The sequence below is a fragment of the Vidua macroura genome, chromosome 8, assembly GCF_024509145.1.
Source record: "Vidua macroura isolate BioBank_ID:100142 chromosome 8, ASM2450914v1, whole genome shotgun sequence".
Classification (NCBI taxonomy): domain Eukaryota; kingdom Metazoa; phylum Chordata; class Aves; order Passeriformes; family Viduidae; genus Vidua; species Vidua macroura.
Genome location: NC_071578.1, coordinates 6,770,579 through 6,798,564, shown reverse-complemented (window position 1 = coordinate 6,798,564; position 27,986 = coordinate 6,770,579). Strand labels below are relative to the sequence as shown.

At 41.9% G+C, this 27,986-nt stretch overlaps 1 protein-coding gene across 1 annotated transcript; it reads left to right on the top strand.

Annotated features, from left to right (window-relative positions):
* SLC18A2 (solute carrier family 18 member A2) lies at nucleotides 1–27,836 on the top strand. The gene is made up of 15 exons (XM_053984192.1): nucleotides 1–235; nucleotides 2,027–2,378; nucleotides 9,710–9,768; nucleotides 11,845–11,928; nucleotides 14,696–14,788; nucleotides 15,198–15,287; nucleotides 15,395–15,438; nucleotides 15,513–15,573; nucleotides 18,907–19,002; nucleotides 21,848–21,926; nucleotides 22,177–22,228; nucleotides 22,642–22,705; nucleotides 23,737–23,856; nucleotides 24,401–24,534; nucleotides 26,385–27,836. The coding sequence occupies exons 1-15, from the start codon at nucleotides 115–117 to the stop codon at nucleotides 26,493–26,495; spliced, it is 1,560 nt and encodes a 519-aa protein (XP_053840167.1). The 5' UTR covers nucleotides 1–114; the 3' UTR covers nucleotides 26,496–27,836.
* Nucleotides 27,837–27,986: the final 150 nt, after the last annotated feature.

The window sequence follows — 27,986 nt, the reverse complement described above, 5'->3', positions numbered from 1 at the left end:
GGAGCGGGGCTGCAGGAGCGCGGCTGCCGCCGGGTCCCCGCCCGTGTCCCCGCCCGTGTCCCCGCCGGTGCCCGGGCCCCGCCGGCCTCCGTGTGTCCGCAGCCGGGCCGGAGCATGGCTTGGGGCGAGCTCGGGCTGCTCCGCTGGCTGCGGGAGAGCCGCCAGTCCCGCAAACTCATCCTGCTCATCGTCTTCATCGCGCTGCTGCTGGACAACATGCTGCTCACCGTGGTCGGTAGGTGAAATGGGCTTGGGCTTCTTTCCCTCCCCCGGCGTCTGCCAGGGGTGATCTCCGGCAGCAGATGTGCTCCCTGAATGCCTGATTAATGCTCTCAAACCCAGCATTTTCAAACACTGATTAATTTTGGTTTTAACCATGAATTATGTTCCAGGCATTGCAAATGCACCGCAGTGGACATCAAAGTCTTACTTTATTTCCATGTTAATTTCAAGATAAGGAATGGTATAAAAAGGTCTTAATAACTCCTTTTTTTCTCTTTTTCTTTTTTCTTTCTTTTGTTTTCTTTTTTTTTCTTTTTCCTGCTAAACGCCACTAATACTTCATAGAACGACTGATAACAGTATTTTTAGCTCATCATCGTTTTTTCTCCTGTGGTCATGCAACTGAAACAACAGGCTAGATAACATTGGAGATGCCTGTTTCCTTGTGATAGTTCCTGTTTCCCCCACATTGGTCTTAAAATTATAGGTTAATAAGAAAACTAAGTCACTTTTAAGAAAAGCACTTCCATGAGTTAGTTTAACAAAATAATAAAAGTTTTGATCAAAGTCTGAGATCCAGTTTTTAATGGCTTCAGTGGCACAGTGTAAAGATTCAGAAATCTGCTCAAATAAAACAATTGAATGTTTTTCACTGGTAGACTTAGAACTCCTCATATTCAAATGTTCATATGATTTGAAAGAAGATGGTCCAGGGAAACCAGTGGCTCGTGGATGTGCACACAAACACACATGAACGCACATGGATCTCCTGGAAGTGACTCAGTCTGTGCAGAGCCAGCTCTCAAGTGGTGCTTCAGACTCAGTTTCTGAATCAGACTCCTGAATTTCTTGAGGAGGTTTCAGCTTAAAAGTTGTTGCCACAAGGTAGACCTTAGTTAAAAAAAATGTCTATTTTTAGCAAGTTGATGTTGGAATTTTTTTACATTAATATACTTCCTTATAGGATTAGTAATATTTGATTTCTTGTTTAGTAATATATATATGCTAGGGGCCCTAGAAATTGTTACAGTTGGTAGATTTGAGAGGCTGGGTGTTTTCAGGATGAAATGCAAGATGGGAAGGGGTGATTCTGTCACTTGTATTAAAATGAATGAACCTGACATCTGTTTTTACAAACTCTGAAATCCTAATGTCTGAGATACATATTGATGCAATTATATTGCAGCCAAGATCCTAAAACATATAAACATGGTTCCTTTTGGATGATCTTTTCAATGTAAATTTTAAAATAATGAGAAAATATTAATATGTCAATAAAATATTGACATATTTTTTCTGATTCCTTGATATAGGTCTGTTATCTTTTTTCCTTCTTATGGCTGGTACCTATCAATAGTTTGGTGGTTTATTTTAGAAATGTTTTATATTGTATTTTTTTATATTTTGGTTGAATAATCATTCCAATGCTCTTCTCATTATTCATGATTTCACAGCCTAATAAAAGGACTTGTGCAGCCACATGCAACAAAGAGGCTTAAGACATGGGTTTTGCTACTTCTAATATTTTACTTAATGATGTATGCATAGAAAACCTTATGGGAATCCTATGAAAACTGGCAAAAAATAAAGAACAATGTAAACTAACTTTTTGTTTTAAACTGCTCTTCTGAGTTACGGGTGTGTTTTTTTCCCATGAGCAAATTTCTCTTTCAGTTCTGTGTTTCTGAACGTGCTTAGTAGGAAAGCCTTGTACTTCCTGATCAATGGCAAAGCAACAACTTGGTGATTCCATTCACAAATAACCTGATAGTAAGATGCCAATGTATTCTGTTTGTTTTTCCAGTGCCAATAATTCCCAGTTACCTTTACAGCATCGAACACGAGAAAAATGCCACAGAAATCCAGACTACCAAACCAAACCTACCCTCAGCCACCATGGACAATTTCCAGAGCATCTTTTCCTACTACGACAATTCCACCATGGTCACTGGAAACGAATCTGACAAGACACAGCCCGGAGAGCTGCATCAGACCCAGACAGAACAAATGGTTGTCAGTGTCACTCCTTCCCCCTCTGACTGCCCCAAGGATGACAAGGAGCTGCTGAACGAAAACGTCCGGGTCGGTCTCTTGTTTGCTTCAAAAGCAACAGTGCAGCTGATGACCAACCCCTTCATAGGGCCTCTGACAAACAGGTAAGTCATTGCTGCTGCACCAGCACTGAGGGTTTCACACTGATCTTTTAGCCCAGATTAGCGTTTCAAACAGATTTTTCTTAATTCTCTTTTGGCCCTGGATTGCTGCCTCCGTGCTTTTTCTGGAGGAATATTCTAGTGAAATACATTTGGTGAACAGTTTTAAACACTTATACCCTTTCCAAAATAGCTGCACATCAGCCATCAGTATCACACTTTTCCTCCAGCTCCTGAGACCTTGGGTTTGTATAGAAACCTTTGCTGAGATGGTGTTGAAGTATCTCCCAAAAGGACGCCAAAAAAACACTGCAAAGTAATATTCACAAAGATTGTGAATGGCCAATATTTCTGTGACACCCACATTAGGCAAAGACTGTAGGCAGGATTCAGATCCCTTCCCTGCTCTCACTCAGATGAGCAGCTCTTGGTGTGTGGTGGTTTGGAGTTGTCTGAAGTGAGAATCAGTGGGAAAATTGTGTGGACTTGAGGGAAAAGTGAACAAATGCCCAACTTAGCTGTTGCCATGTTCATCACCAGGTTCAGTGGGTCCCACATTCCCATCAGTACATGACTCTGCCCAGCCTTCTAATTGCTCCCTCTAAATTCTTGCAAATATATGATGTCTTGAACCAAATATGTTTAAATGGGACTTCACAGAAAATTTATTTGAGCCAGGATCCAGCTTATAAACACCAATATCAATGACTTAAAGCCCCTCTCCAAATCCAAGTACTGATTGTATTTACATGAAGATTAAAAAGTAAATATAATATCATGTACACTTTTGATGTTAATAATAAATTTGATTTCACTGTTAGCATTTTGTGTAACTGCTCCCCACAGAAGCAGCTTCAGTCCTCCCAAACAGACTATGAGATCAGTCTCTGCAGGAAATAAACTCCAAACTGTATTTAGTCAGGTCAGTGATCTGCATATTTCTTATGTAAGCTGTTTTTATAGAGAGTTATTCCTTTCAGAAAATAACATGCAGCAGAAATTTGTACTTGCAGAACACTTCTGTTCAAGCAGTCAATGTCCATCATAGGTGACAATATTTAAAACAACCAACACACTACCAACAATACGCCAGATATTTCAGCTTTTGAAGCTAAAACAACCATGTTTAGGTTTTATAGTATATATATATATATATATATATGCCCACACACAATAAATATATATATAGTATATATATATACTATATATTTTTATAGCATGTATATATATATTATAAACCATAATATATATACTAAATATATAGTGTATATAGTGTGTTTCCTTTCAATCTAATAAGAAGTATCCAGCTTAGGGCTAAGCAGCATTTGGACTCACAGTGTTAGGTATTCAAAACCTGTGCTTGATCTGTGGAACTGATCTAAACACAAAAGCTGTAAATGAGAGAGACATTTTCATTTCTCTCTCATTTCCCCTTATCACCAATACATATCACCTCCACAGATATAAGTACACCATCACAAAATTACTTTTGCACAAATATTGCTGGAAGTTGAGAAGGATTTTTCTTACCTGCACTGTTTAGTGAGGAAGCCATAACTCTTCTGCAGGTAAAGTAACAAAACATCAAATAACATTTTTATAATAGTTCTTTGGATGTGCTTCTAGGTTTCCCTAAATGGTTGCCCTATTGATATTTGCTCTTTTTGTGTTAGCACCACTATTTCCAGAGCCTGCCAAAACAGGAGAAAGGTGTGTGTGGTCACACCTCTCCCCTGGAGCCAGCTCCTGGGATGTGTGGGATGCATCCCTGGTTTGGCAATGAGGCAGAGATGTTCCTGTAGCATCCCCTGTTCCTGTTAGGGGCAGGGTTGGCACCACACCAGTGTGAACTTTAGTGCTGGGAGCTGAGGTTTCCTTCTGGAAACATCCCACAGGTTTTTGCCTGGGGCAGGGTGTGTGACTGCAGGCACAGAGACAGGTTTGCTCACATGAGTGCGAGAAGGAGAAACAAGGAGCATGTCATCTCATCATCCCACATGACAAACTCTTCCCTCATACAGCTGAAGTGAGTGCCTTAATGGCAAAGTGGCCCTAAATTAATTTTAGGGTTCGCTGGTTTTCTTTCATGCATTATTTGTATCTTGGTACTGGTATCTGCCTTTCTTCTGAGAAATGTTTAGTGGGAAATATCAGTTAACACGTTTATCAATTAACAGTAGAAGTTATTAGATACCATCCCCCTCTTAAGCTGACAATTTCTAGTAACAATGATCAGCTAAAATTTGTGATTGTATAAATCAAACAGAAAATATCTGGGTTATCAATAAAAAGACTCTTCCTTACCACTGATAAACTGTTTGGTTACTGTTAAGATTTTTGCCTTTAGTACTTCTACAGAATTCCAGCAAAATACCAAAGCTTACATAGAAATGATTGCTTGTTCCAAGATCAGTGTGCACAGTTGGTTAAGATGCCCAGTAAGTTTCTTTTTCAAATGAGTAGCACACTGTGTACAGTGGTTTTTATTTTTCAATCAAATATAGCGGTTCAAGAGGGGTTTCAAGTTTTAGTCAAGTGCTGGTTTTCACCAGAAGCTGGCTTTGAGTTTGTACAGCCAGCAACAGGATGTTCTACTCATGAGTCTCTGCAAATAATCACTATTTTTAAGGTTCTGAAAGTTTTGGAGGCCTGTTTTCCCCTCTTTTATAATTACTGAAAGTATCAATTTTCAAAAACAAATCCCAGAATTGGTTTCATTCAAGGAGTATATTCCGCAAAAACCATTTCTTATTTAAAGCCCAGCTCTTTTCATGGAACACCAGACACACCTGGCTCAGAGGACAGGTTTGCAGTTCCTGAAACAATACATGTTCCCTCTGCCCTAACAAAGTCCTGGCAGAGCAAACACCGGTGATAGCTTTGCCATAGGAAGTCAACAACACACTTCCCACCCTGGCACCGCTTCAGGGCAGAGCTGATAAGATTTTGTAGGTCAGAAGCACATTATGTTTTTCCTGGTGGTGAAATTTGTAACAAACTATCCACAAAGCACAGCATCTGACACAGAGCTCTTTGTGAGGAGGATGCACTGGCATGGGGAGAGTGAAGGCTCTGCCTAAAGCTGTCCTGTGAAGAGAGAGTGCAAAAGGCTGCCCTTTGTAACCCACTGCTTTATCAACTGCACTGGCACAGGTGCCAGAGAAGCTGTGGCTGCCCCATCCCTGGAAGTGCCCAGGGCCAGGTTGGAGGGGGCTCTGAGCACCCTGGTCCAGTGTAAGTTGTCCCTGCTCATGGCAGGGGGGTGGAAGGAGATGGGATCTAAGTTCCCTTCCAACCCAAACCATTCTGTGGTTTTCTGATTGACCCTACTGCTTTTATCAATCTCTCACCAAGCTCTGTGCACCAGGCTGGGAGCCCAGCTGTGCCAGCCCCTCAAGCAGCAGAGCCAATCAATGCCTCTGCCGTGTGTGTCCCCTTCTTTTTTTCATTAGTCTGAAAAAAAATTTGTTTTAACCTTGTCTTTATTCATATCAGCCTCAAAAAACATTACAAATGATTAGCCATTTTCATCATCACCCTCCTTTTGACACCATCTTGGCTACAGCTTTGAACTCCTCTGCATGAAAGAGGACCACAACGTGTTTGTGCCCAAGACACACACAAAGAGGGAAGCAGAGGAATAAACAACATTTGTAACTACATATTTACAGTTCAGTTCCTGTGTGAGCTTTCCTTTCAGGTTTTGGCAGGAGGTTGAAGTGACCTGTTCTGTCTGTCCAGGTCACTCTGTCCCTCTGCCTTCCTGTGCTCCAGCATGGGGGTGGGAGCGCAGGGACCACACACCCAGTCCCTGCTGACCCTACATGTGCTGTTTGAACTCCACACATATTCAGTGGTTCATTGGTTCAGAACCCCAAGGAACATATTCTTGCCATAAATCCTCCCCAGTCTTCACCTCCAGTGAAGAGCCAGAGTTCCAGCCAGGACAGAGCTAGCAAGGGCTGCTCACATGGAGCTGTGTAACAGCAAGGTTGGAATCAGTGGATTTGCAGCACTCTAATTGATAATTAGGCTCTAATAATCCACAGCTGCTCACCTGGTCAATGTAACCTTTATTGTGCTGTTGCACAGGACCAACAATCTGTTGTCTTAGTCTAAAGTAATCTTGTTAATGGGTATAAATCATTTCCTGAGAGCCCTACAATCTGGAGCCACAGTGACTGAAATGGAGTTCGTTTGGGCATTCTCCATCAGTGGCAACCTTTCCTTTCCCTCCTTCAACTAGTGACTCAGACTTTTCCAGAGATCAGAAATACTTGTAATAAGCACTTGTAGCTGCAAGTAGCCTTGATGAGACATGCTGGACTCTGCTTCAGAATTGCTTGGAGGGTTTTGAAAGGAGTACCCAAAAAAATTATATGTTTAGCCATAGTAACAAGAAAAGATAAGAGAGAAGACAGAGTGTAATATTCTTTGGTGCTGCATACATGCAGAGGAACAAAATGCAGAGGTAGTTGTGATGAAGGGTGCAATGTCATGGCTGAGAAAAAACTGCATATTCACTTTTCATCTGGCAAGAACATGAATGGCCCAGGACCGAGGAGCAGAATCACTGAACTGTCTTTTTACAGGTAGTGCCTCTCCTTTTTATGATTATTTATGTTGTACAGTGCACTTGTTCAGCAAAACCTCCCAGTCTGTGCTCTCAACACCTGTGGGACAGCCCAGAGAATGGAGCTGCAGGTCAGATATTTGTGGTAGCACAGCTGCCAAATAATTATTGCTGCTATTTGAGGAGGAGCAGGGCTTGCTGAGAGGCAGGGCGTGTTGAGATTGCCCAGGAAAGGACAACCTGCATATCTAAGGAAATGTCAGCTGGATGTGGGCAGGACTGTCCCCTGAGAAAGCCCAAGCACAGCTTCTAGAGGTTCAGCAATTGCATGCAGGGGCAGCACTCCAGAACTGTGCATCTCCACATTTTGGGGGATGCTCTGGGCATCCTTCCAGAGTATTAAAAGGACTTGTTTAGCTCCCACCCTCTCCAATGTGTCACTTTCCACCTTGCTGTGGCCCTGTTTGTCCAAGGAAAAGGAAGAATAACATCTGCAACTGCAAAAATTAAGAACAATGCTTGAACAGTATTACACTAAGCATCAGAAGTGACTTCTAAAATGCTTGTTTTTTCTTGCCTACAACCACCAAAAAGTTCCCTGGTGTAGGAAGCCCATTGGAAGAATTGAAATCTCCTTTATTTAGCATGATAGCACTGCTCTGTGTTTAATTTGTGAATGTTTGTGGAAGATCTCACAGCTCATGTCTCTGATGTAGTGATGGAAATGTGAATGTGGGAGCCAATTTGGATGGCATTTCTCTTCATGCAAATAACTGAATATTATTTCAATACTTGTAGCAGAAGCAAATTGCTATCTCACAGGCCCTGTGTCAAGTCTATCAATTGCTTGATTCCTGTACTGAAATCAGAATTCTCTCTCACAGTGCCCATCGTTTGGGATGGCCTTGAAAGACCCAGCCCTACTTTTCTTTGCAGTGGGAAAAGGCATAAGGACATTCACCTTCTGCTTTCACACCCCAGAAAAATCTGATGATGCCCACCATCATCAGTATCCATACCTGCAGGGTTTATTTCTTTTTTTTGTCTGTACTCCTATCAGTGCTTTCTTTAATTGAAAAGCTGAGAATCAGAACAGTTGTGATCAAACTCTCTGTGGCCTGTTCTACCTGGGCCCAATGGGAAGTGTTCACTTCAGCTCTGAGGCAGCTAAGTTGGCAAGAGGTAATTTTTTATTTCCTCACGCACATAGAAACACCAGGGGAGACCAGCATCCCATTGTGTAATACCTATTACACACACAGCAAGGGAAAGGCTGCCTTAGAAAAAATCATTCACTTTAAATAAGGCAGACAAAAAAAGTATTGCTCTTTTGTATATAATGTGTGAAGGTGCTGGGAGATTAAAGTTATTATCCTAAGGCCACAGGGGAAGTTTGTGATAAGGATTTAATTTGCTTTGGAGACACCAGTTCAGGTAAGTTGCACATGAGTGACCAGTCTCTGCTGGATATTTACAACACCCACTTACAGATTTCAACTAGGAGAATCTGTGCACTATGTTTTTATCATATTTTAATGCAGTGATGATTTAAGGCAAAATACCATGTGAGAGCTCAATTTATTTCATTCACAAGAATGAGACAATGAACATTGAGCTCTGCACTCTAGGGAGTTTTCCATTATCAAAGGTCCTTGATTGTATAAAAATATTAATACAAAACCAAAGCTTGGAATAATTATTTTGGTTTGTCTATGTCATGACTGCTGTTATTAAAAGGGCCATTTTTGACCCTTCCATTGTTTGATTGACCTGCTTTAGCCAATGCTGCCCATTTAAATGCACAACACTGTCAAATCATTGGAAACTGAAATCTTTTGAAAGTACTCCTCTGAAAAGCAGGATCCATTGTTGAAGAATTTGGCCATTAAATAATGTCCTGGCACACACATTTGAGATGCACAGTCCTACAAAAAATGAAGCTGTGAACAAGGTATGCTGGATAGAATATGCACACTGTCTTCATAGCTACCTAGGTTCTGACTCTAGGGTAGATTTTTATTGCTGTGAAAAATAACATATTGTGATTTTTTTTTTTTTTTTTTTGTGGTTGAATTTTCAATTTTATCTGCTCCAAAAATGTAATTGCTTCCCAGCCAGGAAGTTCTTTATTTCCTGGAAACTTGAAAATACTTGGAGCAACCAGGCATTTCTACAGGCTGTTTAGAGTCCTAATGAAGAAATGGGCTGATGAAGAAAGCTTTGATCAGATCCATTTCTACTCCTAAACCCATGGAAAGCAAAAGTATTATTTTCAGGCTCTTTGGGATTTTTCCAGTGCTCCTGAGGCAAAACTCCCAGAAAAGCTGATGACAAATTTTTCCAGTAAAAAAGCCATTGGCTTGACTATGTCTCATTATAATCATTGTCTGATGAGGATGGAAACAGATGAGCACTGAAACATGACTGGGGTATTTCAAAATTCAGCATGCTCAGGGAAATCTTCCCTTGGCATATCTTTGGCAACCTCATGGAGGGGTTTTATTGGGAAAAATTAAGGCAGAATGAGAACAGGGCAATCAGGGCAATCATGAGAAGGATTTTTTCTAGGCATTTCAGATAAAAAGTCTGCTGTGTCAGATGAAAAGACGTTTGTAATGTGGACAAGTATGGCCATGTGGTCCACAATAAATAGTTCAAGAAACTACAGGTTGGGTTTGTATGGTGTGTGAACTCGTGTAAGACTAACTCAAAACCTCACTGGGACAACCTCAGAAATGTGAATATTCATTTTGTTTTCCAGAATAGGCTACCAGATCCCACTGTTTGCTGGCTTCTGCATCATGTTTGTTTCAACAATCAGTAAGTGTCACATCTTACTTGGTCTGGCCCAGGCACAACTTTTAAATAAATGGTCCATAATAATTATCACTAGGAATTCTTCTTGTTGATGTCTGGGGACTAGTTCCCAAGGAAAATTTAAGGGAGTCAGGTCCACGTTGATGGTGTTACTGATGAGACTGAACAAGTGTTCTCTTGGGAACGTGCTCTGAGGAATCACAACCCTTCATCCCACCTCAGTGGGTCTCTTCCTTAGCTGAACCTTTCAGGCTTTTCTGATCTGGAGCAGTGCTCTGACAGTTTTAAATAGCCACAGGAGAGCTGTCTTGCAAGGCCCTGGACAAGCAGATATCATGGGGGTTTATCAGAAAGATTGTGAGGCTGCAGTGGCTCATGAGCAGGGTATGAGTCAACAGGATCACAGTGTCACTGAACATCGCTGTGGGATGTGCAAACAGGAGCACAGCCTGCAAGTCAGCTGAGATAATTTGCCTGCTCTAATGGCATTGATAAGGCTTCAGCTGCTGTTTTATGTTTGGTTTTGGCCTGACATTTAAAGCTGTGGCCCAGACAGAAAGAATACAGAGAACATCAAGGCTCATTAGAAGCCTGTGAGGATCAGTGAAAGAACCGTTTTGGCCTCGGAAGGCAGATGTAAGATGTATTAGAGCAGATGTAAGATGTATTAGAGCCTGTGACAAAAAAAGGAAGGGGACAAACAGATATCCAGGTCCACTGTACATAAAAGAAAGAATAATGAGAGATTTCCCAGAGGAGATGTGGAGGGCACATCCCTGGAAGTGCTCAAGGCCAGGTTGGACAGGGCTTGGAGCAGCCTGCTCTGGTGGAAAGTGTCCCTGGCCATGGCAGGGGATTGAGCCAGGTGATCTTTAAGGTCTCTTCTAACCCAGAACATTCCATGATTCTATGATCTTAAAACTGTATCATCAAGGGAACTGAAGTACTAGAGAAGATGATCTGATCTTAGAGCCACTGACAACTCTGTGTTTTTGGAACATGTTAGATAAATTCCGCTTGGGATGTAGATAAGAGTAGGGAGCCTAATTCACAGCAGAGGAGAGAACTGCTGATCTGCTGAAATCCTTTGTTTCTTTATTTTTATTTTTAAGTGTTCACACAGTAGGGATTTTTGTAAAATGTGGTGAAAAGCCCCAAGAGGCACAACCACAGGGCAGGTGGGAGGAGTGCATGTGGATCCCATGTTTAGTTGGTGCAGAACACCTTCCTGCAGCTATAACCTGCCCAGCTGGCCAAGAGATGGGAGCTGAAAAATAACCTTTATAAACTCACTGTAGATTTAATGACACTGACAATGACATGGGCTCAACAAGCAGAGATGTGGTTGGGTTCTGAGAAACTCCTATTTCCAGTGTTGTGGGTGGGGAATTTAGCCAGGCTGAGTGCAGCCTGCAGGGGCTCTGTCCCAAAAGGCTGAGAATGAAACCTGGGGTTAAATCTCTTGGGGAAGGAAAGAGTGGCCCATCCTCTGGTGCACTCTCTCTGCTAGTGGGAGGAGAAGGAACTTGCTGAAGGTTTTGAATGGGGGGGTCTGGCTTCCCTGCACCTTCAGCCAGCTGTGCTCCACACATCTGGCACGGGGCTGGCAGCACCAGGGGAAAACCTCTCTCCACCCACTCATTATTGGAGGAAACATTGGTGAGTGTGTGTTACAGCCTGCCTTCCCCAGGTGCCTGGAGCTCCAGACTGGGCAGCCTTAAATGAAGCAGCGTGGAGAGGTGAGGCTGGAAAGAAAAGTCTTATTACTCCCCTTGTGTGCAGCTGAACCAGCACAGATGTAATCAAATCCTGAGTAATTAGTTAAAACTGCTTGGGCTCTTGCATTCTGTGTTACCTGGGGGCTTAGACACCTGAGAGCAATTCAACACTGACACATCTAAATGCAATAAGAGAAAATAATGCAGTTAGCATTGAAAGTGGCACAAGTCACTGTAAACACTTGACTAAATTGTAGGAAGTTTTTGTGATAGTTTCAAGAAATCTAACTTTTTAAACTAGTTAGAGTTAACTTAATTTGAAAAATTACCTGTTTTTTTTTTTTCTTATTTTTTTCTGCAGTGTTTGCCTTCTCTGGAAGCTATGCACTACTATTTATTGCCAGGTCCCTTCAAGGAGTGGGTTCCTCCTGTTCTTCTGTGGCAGGTAAGAGATGATAGAGGAAAATGCAGATCACTTCCAGTCTTTGTTTAATTGAATTTTGTCATCACATTCAATAATTAATACAAAAATATTCAATTGAATCCTTTTTTTTTCCTCTTTTATATAAAGTAGCTCAAAAGCAAATGTCTTTTAAGACTTCCTTGGTATTTGGGTTGCAGTAAGGTAGAGCACTAAATGAACTGCACTCTCCCTGGGATTTCTGCACCTGTGTCTTCAACATTTTAAATTCATTTTTAGCCATTGTAAAGGTCACTGGGAACGTATGTTGGTACTTATTACAGTTAGAACAGCAGCTCTGTCTGTTATGGAAATTTCTGTTATAAAATGTTGTTTTCAAGGGCTTACCATGCAGGCTGCCAGTTTGGGCTCAGTATATCCATACCACATTTCCAAAAAAAGTGTTTCATTTTTAAATGAGTAGGTAAAATGGATTATGGGTTTTCAGCCCAAATTATTTGAACATTCTTGAGGCTGAGGCTGGAGAAAATACATTTTGTTCATGCTGAATATTCCAATCTTGGAAAAATGTCCTGCAATGGCAGGAACTGACATCAGTTAGGGTTGCAAGTCAAGCTTTCCCAAGGGAAGACATGCCAGAATCAAAATTATTGTTCAGCTGCATCTCAGTCCCTGTGCAAGGGGGCACCTTGAGCTACGGGCTCTTAGGTGAACACAAGACTTTTTTATTTCTCAGCCAATGAACATAAAAGAGCAGAAAAGGCCAAGCTACCTTCTAGTCCACCCCTTCCTGAAGGCAGGATCAACTTAATATCTGTCATTCCTCATGCACACTTGACAGGCCTGACCTCAGAAGCCTCCAGAACTGCCCTCAGCATCCAGCTCAGTGCTTAAGTACCTTTATGGTCAGGAAGGTTTTTTTCCTGATATCTCATCTAAAGGCTCTTTACTGCCATGTGAACTTATTTCTGCTTGCCATCCTTCAGAGAACACAAAGAACAGTTTCCTTTATCTTCCTGACTCTTTCGTATTGCAAGACTGTTATCACCTCTCACATCAGTTTTATCCTCTCTGGTTTTAAATTGGAAGTCCTGCAGTTGTCCCTCACAGATATTATTCTGAGCCCGTGCTCATCCTCGTTGCCATTCTCTGCATGGCCTGCAAGCAGCCCCAGATTTCTCCCTGTGCTGCACCAGAGGCAGACCCAGCTCTGGGGAGAAGCTCTGACTCCTTACAGGGCCACCAGCAGTGAGAGTCCCACCATGTATCTCACAGCAAAGGAAATTTTGTGTGCCATTGCTGGCAATCATTTACTCCCCTGCGTTTGTGTGTGCAATCTTTTTTTTTTTTTTTTTTTCCCCCACAGAATAATGAGGTTGGAAGAGACCTCTCAGATCATAAGTCCAACCTATGCCCAAACACCTCAACTAGACTATAGCACCAAGTGCCATGTCCAGTCTTTTTTTAAACACATCCAGAGATGGTGATTCCACCACCTCCCTGGGAAGACAATTCCAGTACTTTATTATTCTTTCAGTGAAAAAGTTTTTCCTAATATCCAGCCTATACCTTCCCTGATGTAGCTCGAGACTTTCAGGAAGTTGTAAGAGCAATAAGGTCACCTCTAAGCCTCCTCTTCTCCAGGCTAAACAACCCCAGTTCCTTCAAACGTTGCTCACAGGGCTTGTGTTCCCAGCCCCTCACCAGCCTTGTTGTCCTCCTCTGGAGATGTTCAAGTGTCTCAATGTTCTTCCCAAACTGAGGGGCCCAGAACTGGACTCAGCACTCTAATTCTCATCTATGTGTAGAACTTTGTGTTACTGTCCTCGCATTTCCCCCTCTTCCTTTTTTTTCCAGAATATTTCCCCAAATCCCACGTTCATTGTGAATTCTAATGCAGCTCTCTAACAGCTCTCCAGCTGTTCATGCAAACAATTTGATGTCATCCACTCTTTTCAATAAGCATGGTAACCCACACAGGACCTCTGCTCTTTTGATGATGGATGGTATTTACTGAATGATCAACCATGCAACATATTGTCTTCCTTCTCTGTGTTGCTGCAGAACTTATTTACTGAGTCCTATGTAAATCTTGATTTGAAAGCAGAATTATTAATTTCTATAAGGACTCTTCTGCAACATTTACGTCTGCAGTGTCTGAGTGCTCCACGAAAAGACAAGCAAATTAGGCTTCATGTTTCCTTTTGTGAAATGAAGGCTCATAATCAAGTGCAGATATAAGGCATGTGAAGATAAAGGTCAAAAGGATCCTTTAATTTTTTTATGCTGAACTTGAAATACTCATTTACAAAGCAATCAGCTCTGCATAATACCTCATGCCCAGAGCACTGTCCACAATTGGAGCTAAGTGGTCACCAGACCTTTGTGCACTCTGAGTGTAAATAAATGATGGTGAATACTTGTCAAAAGCTTTGATTCTGCTCATTGGAAAGCATCATGAAAGAGCTCCATGACAAAGAGATGAATAAAGAATCTAACAAATAAGGACATCACTAAATTACCTGACTAATACTGCACAATAGAACATGGCCTTGGTGACCATGTATGGTGCCAAAAGCATTTTTGCTTGGAAGTTAATTCTATGGGGAGGGAGTATATATATGTATATTAAAAAAAAAAAAAAAAAAAAACAAACCAAAACAACCTTGGTCATTTCTGTATAATGTTTAGTAGGTGTGGCAAATGATAACCATAAACTGTAGCACACAGATGCCTAATTTTGTGCTGTGCATTTTTTTTTGTCTCTCTATTTATTTGTTTTTAATTGTAGGGATGGGATTACTTGCCACTGTTTATACAGATGATGAAGAGAGAGGCAACGCAATGGGAATTGCACTTGGAGGCCTGGCTATGGGAGTATTAGGTCAGTGAGTTGGAGGCTCTGCTGGCAGAAGAAACCATTCCCCAGGCATCCCAAAGCTTGTTCTTGGGACCTGTGAAAGCAGCAGAAGGGTCTCACTGGGTGTGATGGCATTGTGCAGTCTCCAGGCTGGATTCATGGTGCACGTGAAGAGCAGTTTTTCCCACAGCAGACATTCCCTGTATGCATACACACGTCAAGCAGTCATCTCTGAGATGTTTGGGTTTTGTTTACATTGCACAATGTTTTGGGGAATGAAGAATATGGTTGTTGCCACAGTCAATGGTCTTTGTGGGGATTTTCTAACTGGATTTTTGGTCGCTCTGTGCCTGTAGCAGGATGCCTGAACATTCGCAGGGGTTTTGTTCAGAGTCAGAGTTTTCACAAGTGTGTCCTTTCCTTTCCTTGGCAGTGGGCCCCCCTTTTGGGAGTGTCATGTATGAGTTTGTGGGGAAGAGTTCTCCTTTCCTAGTGCTGGCAGCCCTGGCTCTGTTTGATGGAGGTCAGTAGATCCCTGAGTCAGTATCACCCTGAGGCACGTCCCTTTCCTGTTCCTGCCATCCCTCCCCCTTCCTGGAGGAGAGTTACAGCATGGATTTCTTTTCACAGCTGTTCAGTTGCTTGTTCTGCAGCCCTCCAGAACACAGGCAGAAGTGAGTATTAAGGTAAAACACTGCAGGAATGGGTGTCACTTTGCCTTTCCTAATCCCAAGCTTTTGTTTCGCAGAGTCAGAAGGGGACACCTTTACTGACACTTTTGAAGGACCCCTATATCATTATTGCAGCAGGTACCAGACCTTTTTTTTCCTTCTTTAAATCAGCCATTGATGTCATTCCTGGCCTCTTGGCATGTCTTGGGCTGAGCTGCTTTAACAGCATTGTCATTTTCTGGTTTACTTTACATAAAGATCTAAGAATGTGTTGGTGTTACAGGATGAATGTACCAGCAGAAGCACAATAGGCAGAAAATTTGAAATAAACGTGTCTTTCCAACTGAGAGCCACTAATGACTCGCAGGTGCCTGCTGGGGCAATGAGATGTGGCCAGGAAACTTCCTGTGAGGCAAGTGAGTTGGGCCAAGGCTTTCAGAGTGAGGGATTGCCAGCACATCACAGGCAGGCACAGGGAATAACACTGAACTTTGTTTCTGTTTGAACAGGGAGTAAGTTTGGTCTCTTGAGCATGAATTGTTGTATTTCAGAAAAGGTCTGGTGGAATAGTGAATGGTGTTTGGTGTTATATGTATCTTTTTTCTAATGAGCATTTCTGTTTCAAGAGAAGTTTGTCTTTTTGCATCGCACATTGTTGAATGTTTATTCTGAATTCTGTAACTAAGCCTGGCCCTTTCTAATGTTGACAAAATACCTAGAAACAGAGAATTATTTTCACCGTTCTGTTTCTTCATCCTAACTTGCTTGTCTAATAGAATAATTCTTCCATGCATTTTTGGAGGTTTTCTGTTTCTTGCTGATTTTAGGGAATTATCATAACCTTAACTCTGACCTGGCTGAGCCGTGATTTAAGCTATACAAATCCTTTTGCTTGAGAAATTCTTGGAGTGGGAAAAAACACTGAATAAAAATATTTGAGGAAAAAATATAGCAATGACAGTACTTGTGATAAGAGATCAGATTTGTCATTCAGCTGATTCAGTAACTTCTCCTACAGCAGTTAAAGCACATAAAGTATGAGAAAGTCCCTCCCACAGACCATTGGTGGGATTAAGGGGAGCACCTGGGGTCTCTGCCTCCCAGGACAGAGGCTGCCCTGTGCTTTGACAGTACACATGATGCTGATGTTCTCTAACCTCAGCCTCTCCTCCTTGCTTTATTTCCCTTGCAGACCAAATTTGGTTTTGTCAGCGCTGAATGCCAAATGCCCTGGTTTGTGTCAGAGGTGATGCTTCACAGTCTGTGCCATCAGCACTCACCGACTAGGCAGAGGAAATGTCTCTGACATGTTTTGTCCCTGCTGGTGGGAGCTCAGGGAGTGAAATCTGTGTCATTCCTGAAGCCAAACCTCACTGACAGGGATTACAGGAAAACCAGTGCTGCTGCCTGGCAAAGCTGCATGGACAGACAAGTTGGTTTAAATGATCAGATCCAAAAACCAGAGCTGAGGCAGATATCACCGGGAGCACACAGGTCCTTGGGAGGCTGTGGGACAGCTTTTCACTGGGTGCCTGCTCTTTCACAGGAAAATGCCAGTGATGTCTGTGGCACTCTGCCAAAAGCTGGGGGTCTCTTGGCTGTGGAGATGGGATTCAGCTGGAAGGCTGCAATTTCACACCTTCTGGCCAACACAGGACATTTAATCTCATTCAAGGAAGAAAAGATGTAGGATTCATGCCTTTGACACATGGCACTTTAAAGAAAGGTCAGCTCCATGCAGGACTGAGGAAAAACATAATTTATTTTCTTTTGGGGAAGCTTTGCTGAGGTAGCAGGCTCTTGGACTTTGCTCCCAGATTGCAGAGTACAGCTCAGGTTCTCACTTTTCTCTTGGGGCACATTCTACAGGTCTGAAGCACCTTTATCCCCATATCCCTGAGTACTTAGGTGGTGCTTCCTGGCCTAAGGAGAAGTAGGTGCCAAAACCGTGTGCAAGCTCACCTGTGAGGTTTGTTCAGAACAGAACCAATCCTTTGCTGTTTAAGCTGTCTCAGTCAGAATGCTCCTGCTTCCTCCAGCTGCACTCGGTGCAGCCTGAAATGTTTTTTCCAGCATCAAGGAAGCTGTTTGAGCATGGCTGATTTTGGCTTGGGAGAGCCCTAAGGTGTTTAACTGGGGCTCCTTACAGACCCACTCTGGGAGCTTGCACCCAAGTGGAAGGGTTGGCTTTTGTCTTTAGGGCAAAGAAGTGCTGAACTGTTGCTCCTTGCCTGGGGAAGGGAGCGAGCCAGCAAGTTCATTTTAGGAATTGTGGAAACACAGTCTAATATATTCTGACAGGTTTGAGCAAAGAATGACATCAGTGCTCATTTGGTTTTGAACCTTGTGATGAGGAACTCCCTCCGAGAGAAATAATGTTTTTCTGACCTCTGAAAAATTCAGCTTTTTTTTTTTTTTTAACATGTAAAATTTGTATAGTAAATGGCTGGAAGAGTCTAGAATATTCTCCTGAAAATCAGAGATTGTAAATATTAGGAAGACAGATGGGAACACAAGTCTGAGGATGTCACTTCCAGCGGTGATTCTCCAAAGCCATTTTTAAGGGATTAGCAGAGGGGACATGTCCTGTTGCCCTGCCTTAAGCTTTGAGTGCCTGAGGGTCTTTTGAGTAAGTGTGAAAGGCATCTCAAATCCAAAGAAATACCATGGGGTTTCATAATCCCTCCACTGAAGCTGAAGTGCAGCTCTGAGGAGAGATGAACATGACACAAACCCGCCAGAGCCTGGGTCTGCAGGCAGCGGTGTAGGGCAGGGCTGAGCTGGCAGGCAAGACTGAATCAGCACTTCCACCACTTGTTATCCTTGGTGTCTGGGTTATTAAAGGTCCAGGGATTCAAAAGAGATTTGTAAGCATTTGAAATTCATAGGGCTGTGCAAGCTCAAAGCCAAACCCACGTTTGCTGCACAGGCTGGCTCACTGCTGCCTGCAGGATCTCGAGAGAAAATTCCCCTTTGTGGGGAGCAGACATCCCTGTGCTTGTATCTTGGTATTTTCAGGATCAAGACCTCCACATCCTGTCATGTGAGGTATTCCTGGTCTCTCAGATGACAGAGGCACAGGGTCAGAGCCGGAGCCTCTTACACAACTGGGCTCTGGTATTGCCCCAGGAGACCACATAAAGACCAAGTGATTGTAGTTTTAGCTAATCATTTGTACAACAGACCTTGTGAACTTTCCAAATGTCATCAAGCTCCCTGCAAACTTTCACATTATGAAATAGCTTAACCTTTATTGTAGAATTTCTGGGAGAATAGAAACATATAAAAAGCTAGCCTTCAGTGATTTTACACTGTGTTCTATTTAATGTTAATCACTATCTGACACATGAAAAATAGGGCTTTAAAATTGCAATATTTTATGTAAAAGCATCCATTCTTTGCATGGTGTTTTGTTTATAGTCAAAAGAAATAATTACTACTTTTTTTTCCCCCTCCCCTTCTTTCTTTAAGGCTCAATCTGTTTTGCAAACATGGCTATTGCTATGCTTGAACCAGCTTTACCCATCTGGATGATGGAGACCATGTGCTCAAAAAAATGGCAGCTTGGTAAAGTACAGTATATTATTTGTATCTCTATATATTGTCTATTGAATGCCTGAGTTCTGGTCCTGTTAAATATTATTTGCTTCAGGAGGGTAATTTTTTTTTTTTAATTTTTTAAATTTTTTTTTTTTTTTTTTACAATCTGTAAAGTGTCAGTGTTAAACCTACACAATTACAAACACTGGTATGTAAGAAAAATACACTGGGGTGATGTTACTGCAATAGAGGCTCCTGTAATGGGCTACACTCACTTTTCAAGGAAAAATAGTTGTAGGCAGCCTCAGGACTGGTGTTGATCCAGCTCCATTGGGAATGCCAGTGCTGCTCTGGCAATGAATGTTGGCCAGGGCAGCTGCAAGGTGCCTGTTGAGCTACAGAGCCAGGCTTGCAGAGCAAAACCTTTGTTTTCTCTGTGGGGAATCCCTCCTGAGTCCCTAGTTTGAATTGCCCTGAGCAGGCAGGCACAGAGATCTGCAGCAGCTGCTCTGTGCTTGGTGCAAGCAGGCTCCTGGCAGCACAGCCTCCTTCCAGCCTGCTCCTGCTGACATGTGGAAGAAAGATGGACTGCTGCTTAAAATGTGGCCACAGGAGCACTTTCCCTTGGAACTGATATAGCTGGCTTCCTTTAGTGGTTACTTAAACATCCCTTTCAACAGAAAGCAATGGGGAGCCCCACCTTGGACCTCGTTATGACTTTTAGCAGGGACACAGCCTTGGGAAACCAAGTCCATAAACCTGGAGCATGCCTCATGTATCCATTTGCACTCCAGATAAACCTGGGGCAGTTACTTCCTCTTTGAGGTGAGCAAGAGCAGGAATAAACCACCAGAAAGTGGATTAAATTCTAGTGAGTGACAAAGTGTGTGTGAGAGGTTGATGTGAATCTTCTCAAGTGGGGGATGTCCAGCCTTCATCTATCTCTGATTAATTTAATGATGGCATGAGGGTATTTTTTAATATCAGTGTATAGTTTGAAAGAAAAAGAAAAATCCTTCATGAAAATGATGTTCAGCTGATATCCCTGCTCTGTGTTAATGTACACATTACACCCTATAAAAAGCACAAACCTGTGTTACAATTGACATCTAGAGTGGCCACAGATGCAGTTCTTAACGTACTGCTGAACCTGGCAGTAACTTCTAGCCTGTAATTCAGCAGAATGAACATGCAAACTTAGGTTTTTTGAACCTCAAAAAGGAAAAATAAATATTGCCTCCCTCACCAGTCTCATATTACTTGTGCAATAGAAATGAGATTTACAAATCTCTTCATTGAACAGAGGTTACTAGAAGGAAAATATCCATTTTAAATGGAGATTAATTTAACCCCTTAATGATACAAGTAATTGACTCCATTTCACTTTGTCTGATTTGACAGCATTAATGAAAATTTTTAAGCCTCTTAAATTGTAAATTGAACTGCAGGGTTTTAAGCAAATTATTATCTTATGCAATTGGAAGCCAGCTGTTTGAAGCATGATCTGAAGAAGGTATAAAGAACCTTGATTTGACCAATGACTATTACTGTGCATAAAGACTATTTTGAAAATTATGGTTCTGCCTCAGTATACCACAGCTTACAGACCAACCTGTGCAAGTCTTTGCAGTATAATTTCTCTTTTACAGCTGTCAAGGCCTGCTCTGTGTGACCATTTGGTATAACTAGATAGCTCCAAGCAGTACTGAAGTAGCTCTGGTTACACAGGCTAAAATGAAATCTTTCCCCAGCACCACCACTGTAACCCACAAGGTTTTTAATCACAGGATATTGCTGTGCTAAAAATTACCTCTTGATTTTTTTTCTTATGAATATATCAGAGAGATGGGAAGGAAGATGGATAGGCAGGAAATGAGAAAACCTATGTTGCCCTGGTGAAAGATGAGGAGCACACACACGTGAAGGCAGAGGTTGGATTGTGTACCCTGACACCATGGCTGCTTTCTGAATCTCTGGCTGGGTCCTGCCCTGGGACTTCTGTGCAAGCAGAGGATGAATCCTCCAGAACAGACTGTAATAACTGGATTTTAAACCACAGATATCACCAGACAACAGCATCTACTCCAGATACAGCCACTGCTGTGGCAGCTTCAGGGACAGAAAAATATTGCTGGTGCCAACAATGTGCTTTTCCAAGTGGAAGTGGGAAATGAGAGAGACAGAATTTACTCAGGTGTCCTCAGCTGCAAGCTATTACAGTTTTTTTAAGACTTTATTTTATTTAAACCAATATGTGATAAAAAAAAATAAAAATACATTAGCTAAATCATTTTGATACAAATTTAAAAGGTTTTTTACCCTTGCATTATTGATACATGCTTGACTTCAGCCTGTGCTTGACCAAGGGCCATATCACAGCACTACAGACTTGCCTGTAGCAGAAGCTTAATGGCATTCCCAGGCTTAGAGGGGACTGTCACTTGCAGAGCCACAGCAGCCCTGCTGTCCCTGCTGCAGGGGGATTCACCCACCCTGAGCACCCTGGGCTGGCTGCATGTGCTGAGCATATGCTCCATAAGCCCTGAACTGCAGGAGAGCTGCTCTCCTTGACCTCTCCCAAAGCTTATTGCAGTCAGATATAAACTTTTTGCTCTTTGTTGTTCTGTCCCCTCTCCCAGACCAGCTCTTGGATCTAATGCTGAAAAACTCTTTTCAAAGGCTTCACGTTGCTCCTGCATTTCACAGATGATGTCCTTAGATTTCACGGGAAGGCTGCAACAAACCGGATATTTGATTCTTTGGGCTCTATTAGATGTGTCCAGATCAAAATTACAGTGTCTGGCATTTATTAGTTTCTTCTAGCACTTCACTGAAATCCTTGCTGATAAAACATCTCATTCATATTTTTCAGGCGTTGCTTTTCTTCCAGCTAGCATCTCTTATCTCATTGGGACGAATCTTTTTGGGATACTTGCGCACAAAATTGGAAGGTATGCCTAATTTAAAAATACTAATCACCTTCCAGTCTCTTCATGTACCATTTCCAGTGTTTCCCAGGGCAGTTTATTGATAGTGGAAATTATTAAAGCTTGTTCTATAGGAGCAAAATTGATTTTTTTTTTTTGAACACATTGCTACTTTTGCTGTTTAACTCAGCGCTTCAGACATGGCTTTGAAACATTCAGGTTCAGGTCTAATATCCATTATCACCATCTCTGAGTGATGTTTCTTCTTTGGTAGGTGGCTTTGTGCTTTGCTCGGGATGCTAATCGTGGGAATAAGTATTTTATGTGTAAGTAGACAATCACACATCTTTTAAATCATGTGAATGTTTGTGTGCTCATCTTCAAATACCTGCTTTTCCCATAAGAGTTTTATGACACGTTATTAAACAATGCGTGGTTAATAGGTTCCAGATCAGAGTTTTGAGTGCTTTCCATTTTCAGTGCTTCAATTATTTTTAGAAATGATGACTCTGAGAGGAGCATGCTCCTCTGTTGAGCTGTCACTCATCAGTTTATAATAGTAAGTGTGTCAGTGGTTTAATGGCACAGTTGTCTGAAATGACAGCTCAGAACAAGGATCAGACTCTCAGATCTGTACAAAATGGGCCGTAACTACTTGGGGAATTAGCTCAGAAAAAGAAGCTAACCTCATTAGCATGTGCAGTGTGATGTAATTAACTGCCTGAAATTTCCTTTATAGGTTCCATTTGCTAAAAACATTTATGGGCTCATAGCACCAACTTTTGGAGTTGGATTTGCCATAGGTAAGAACATTTGCAATGAGATCTTACAATCTGTTATTTCTGTAAAAATGATTTGATATGAAGTTACACAGAATATAATTTTTTTTGCCATTCTGATCTAACAGTGTTGCAGCCTGAGCTGTGGCCCAAACTGGCAGGCAGAGCAAGAAGGATTAAGGGACAGTGCTTATAGAGTTTGAACCAGGCTGCTTTAGACCAGCTGGACCCCCAAGCCTGTCCAGAACTGCTCCATCGACCTAAACAGATCTTTCAACCTGTCCATGAATGTAAATTGGTTTTTAGAAATACATCTGTGCACTGCCCCAAACTCACAGCCTTTCCTGTAGAGGAAAAGGAGTTTTATAGACATTTCCACTGAAAAAAAGGGCTTAAATTGTCTGTACATAAAGAGGAATTCCCAAGCTCACACACGTGTACTCCTCAAGTAACGTGTGTGAACTTTCCTTACACTGGGCCGTGCAGGCAGGCTGCAGTGGGGACCCTGCCTTGCTTTCCAGTGCTTGGCTGCTCAGCAAATGTTCTGGGGCATCTCCACATGAGGGATGTGTAGTGAGGAAAGAAGCTACAGGCACCAATTCAAACCCCAAGTATCTCAGCAGTTTTGTGAGCTGTTTGTGCTGTTTCTTGCCAGAAATGAGGGTGTGTATCAAAAGACAGGATAAAAACACCATAAATAGTTTTGATTGACTGGGGGCTAATGCTGTCTTTTAGGCTTTCAGTCAGGGTAGGTTCACACCAGGTAACTTTCCCTTAATTACTTGGCAGAAGTGTGAATGCACCCTAAATTCATATTTCCCCTGTCCTCTGGCAGGTGCCACATGTACCCCTGTATACATGTCCACACATGACCCCAGACACAACAAAGACCACAAAAAACAAAACTAATCCAGACTATTCTTACACAAATCTTTTGCTTAGTTATGAACAAGCATCAATTTAGCTGCTTTTGCATCCCTTCTTAGCACATAATTCACCAAGATGTTAAAAGAGGGGGAAGAAAATGCAGCATTTTCCTGGAATGTGTTTTGCAGGGATGGTGGACTCCTCCATGATGCCAATCATGGGCTACCTGGTGGATCTACGCCACGTGTCAGTCTATGGCAGTGTGTATGCAATAGCTGACGTTGCCTTTTGCATGGGTTTTGCCATAGGTAAGTCCAGCCTTTCCCTGCCTGGAAAGCACAGTTAAGAAAAGGGGGATCTGCTACAATTCCAGCTGTGAAACCCAGTGGTACTTGCAGGTTTTATGAGAAGAGGTTCTTATTTTCAGCAAGAAGTCAGAGCAGGGGGAATTGTGTTTGGCATCTGTTCCCCTCCTCTGCAGCAGTTTGTGCTCACATCATGAGCTGTAAGAGGCTTGAAGGTGTCGGAAGGCACTGAACACAAATGGGATGGAACATTTAAAACTAACACCAGAGCTGTGCTCCAAGGGTCTGTGAGGGGAATCCCTCCCCACTGACCCCCTGCCTCCTTGAGAGCATGACACAGATGCCCTTAGGAACACCTCTAATCTCCTCAAGGAATGTGGGCTATGGAGCCAGGATAGTTTTATGATATAATTACAGACATGTCTTTACATTCCTCAAATCTGTTTGTAAGATGAGGGGTTTGTATACAGAATTGCTGTTGTTTAAAGTGACTGCTGCAAATTTTGTGTCTGAGCAATCTCCAGAAAAGGGTTTTTATCTGTACAAGGTCCCTCTGCTGGTGGTGCCATTGCCAAGGCCATTGGATTCCCATGGCTCATGACAATTATAGGAATTGTGGATATCCTCTTTGCTCCCCTGTGCTTTTTCCTTCGCAGTCCACCTGCCAAAGAGGAGAAAATGGTAAGTATAACTTGGTGGGTTTTTTTTTAAATTTTGGTTTTTTTTCAGTGAAACAAATGATAACTTACATTTGCATCTTTGCCTCTAACTTCCTCAAAACGGGACCAGCACACTGTATTTCACTCTCAGGCATTAACTTTGGAATGAGGTCCCCTTTCCTTCTGTGTCCAAGATGTATAAAGGCAAACCCTTTATTAGTTAGGTGTTACAAAGTCACAAATTTGATTTTTATGAAACAGGGTCCTGCAGACGTTCCTCTGCGTCAGCATATGCTGTGGTGGAGTCAGTAGAGAATTCATTTCTCTTTTCCTTGAGGACCCAGAACTCTATTGACCAATTGACCAAATTATTCCATGGTGTGCCTCAACCTGTGTTTTTCCCATGGTCCTCTGGGAAAAATATATTAAAAATATACCACAGTATATTTAGAATATTTTGAATCATCTTTTTTCCTCCTTCTCCTGCCTTCATACAGTTCACCTATCCCTACAAACGAGTGTTTTCTCTTGTCCAATATGTACCACAGGGCTTCTCTCTTTTTTTTTAAATATAAATTTGCCAAAGACTTCATGATCTGGAGCACTCAGTGCTCCCCTGCCACTGTAGGGTGTGTAAGAACAGTGTCACCATCTGGAGGTTTAGCCCACTCAGCACTTCATCCTTGCTCTTCCTGAAAAAGCCTGATCTGGGCCCAAAATGTAGTTGCTGGTTGTTTATTTGGGTGAAAAGAAACTAATTTTGCATGGTCATGGTCTTGTTCTGCAGTGGCACAACTCTGCAAGGTAAGGACAGCACCTGATGTTGGTGCTGCTCACTTTGTACTGGCAGAAGGTGGAAAATTGAATCTTGCTGAAATAATGGTGTGTGTGAGGCCAGAGACCTTCTGCTTGGCTCATATTTGGACTGCAGAATCCCAGTTAATCCCTTGTCATGACCTTTGCTGAATGCACTGGTTTAGTTTGTTTTGGTTTTTGTACATTAAATAAGGCTGAGGAACAGAAAGGAAAAAAAAAAATCAGCTGCTGTTTCCTGGCAGTATCAAATTTATCACGTACTTCTATGGCCCCTGACAGTTTTGTTTGTACCAACACAGCCCCTGAAGGGACAGGATCTCTCCCCATGGCTCCAACACCTTCCAGCATCTGCCACCTCTAATATACCTTTAAATGCAAAATAGCTCCTGTTCCCAAAGTGGCTCATGGCTGTAAAGTGATGTACCAATTCTTTCAGGCTGGAGGAGAGTCAAAAGGCGGGTCCCAAAATTGTGGTCTTTGCATAATTATTAACCCCCAAACTTAATTACACTCATCATGAAGAACACTACACAGCTGCTCCAAAACTCCCTGGGGAATTGCAGCCCAGAGAATTGAGTATTTTATCTGGCCCTTACCACGATTACCACTTTTAGCTTGCTGTGGGTGTCAAAGCACAGCACTGGGACCACCACTCCTGGCGTCATCCTCAGTTATGCTGTTCTGGATCTCCATGGAAAGAGGGGACAAAAGCATTAAAGGAGAATTGGCTTGAAGCAGTAGGACTGCTCTTGACCATTCATCCAGGTTTTAATAGATGGAAACTAATTCTGGGAGGGGTAAACTACTGTCTGGAGAGCAGGTAGATGTATTTCAATAATACCTGGGCTGAAATACTGGAAATAGAAATTTTCCAGAGCTGTCTTTAGTACCAAGATCCCCCCTCACACAGACCTGTGGACTCAATTTACCCTAAGTGCAATCAATTTGGGCTCTGCCTCAAGGGAGGAGAGGTGAACCCCCGAGTGGTGCATGCAGCACCAGCCCCAGCCTCAGCTGGATGCTAAGCAGGAATACTCACACTCTGTTTTCTTCCAGGCAATACTCATGGATCACAACTGTCCCGTGAAAACAAAAATGTACACCCAGAACAACATCCAATCCTACCCCATAGGTGAAGAAGAGGAGGAATATGAAAGTGACGAGTAGCAGAAAAGCCATATCTCATATTTAGGTGTACGAAATGCTGTGGTTCATGTGAAACATCTCATCCAGAAATAGGTTTTAGTTGTACTGTACTTTTAATAGTGAAATGGTCAGAAAAACCAAAGGTACATTATATATTGCCCGTGACTATAAAGCAGACTGCAAACCGCCTTATGGGGGGAAAGAGCTTTTATAGACCATTTGTATAGTGTTACTCTTTGTGTATTTAATTTTATTGAATATTACACTCTATTTTTATTAAATGTGTAGTATAAATCTGTATAAAATGTGAATTTAAACTATTTGGTTTTCAAAGTCACCTCACTGACAGTATTTCATATTTTATTTGAAGTCACAGGTTACTGTCAAACTCGAGTCTTTCTTATTTAATTGGAAATTTAAAAAAGCAACCCTCAAAGAAAACCCAATTTGCATCCTTTTAAGTGACACCCTTATAAGTGCATTGAAAGGAGCTGGAATTCAGAGTGTGGACAGCACTACCACTTTTCTCATCAACTTCAGGTCTTAATAATATATACAAAAAACTAAATAAGAGGCACAACTTCTCTGCCAGTTTAAATAGCAAGTTCTCCCTGAACCACCAATGTTGTGGAAAACATGTTAAACAGACTAGGGTATTGCTATTATTGGTATCTAACAAAGTTTTAATCAAGCAGTTGTGCAATATGAAGCCCCCAAACACACAGCACCAGGTAAACAAGTGTGTATGAGCATGCACTGTTCCTGTCCCTTAGCAGGGAATGTAACAGCACGAGGATTCATTTTGTATTTCTATCTTTTGGATCTTTTAACATATTTCAACTTTATTTTAGTTGCATCTTCAGTGACTGGTTAGGAAAAGCTGCAGTATTACAGTATTCAGACTTAGCATGTACTGAAAGTGAGCTGCTAACTGGAGCAGTTCAAACAACTCTTTTACATGTATTTATGTATACATCTAAAAATTCAATGTACATTTATTTTTTTAAATGACTTCAAATACACTCTTTGCTTAAAAAAATGGAAGAAACAGCCAGCTTGTTGCCAGTCTTTCATAACATTTGGGGACACAGCCCAATACAGGTGAAGTGTTGTATTAGGCAGTCCCTGTCTGCACTTAGAAAAAAGAAGACTTGGAAAGAAAGCATTTTAAAAACAATCCCAATGTCCTTTTCAACTATGGTGTATCATCTCATTTGTAAAATGAAAATCTTTATGTGCCTTCTCTCATGTAATTGCAGATGTTTTATGTACTACAGCATAGATACTATGTTTACATATAGTTTTGTAAAGCGTATATACTATGGTCAAAAAACATGAAAAATATAGTGGATCAAACTTCAAGTATTGCTCTGTCAATAATTATGCATTCAGAACACATCAAAATAAAATTATCTGACAGAAGTTCATGATCTATTGTAATAAAGTGCTTTACCAGTGTGGGGAGAGCTGTCAGGAAAGCATTTCTCAGAGCTCCTTCAGAAACCAAGATTC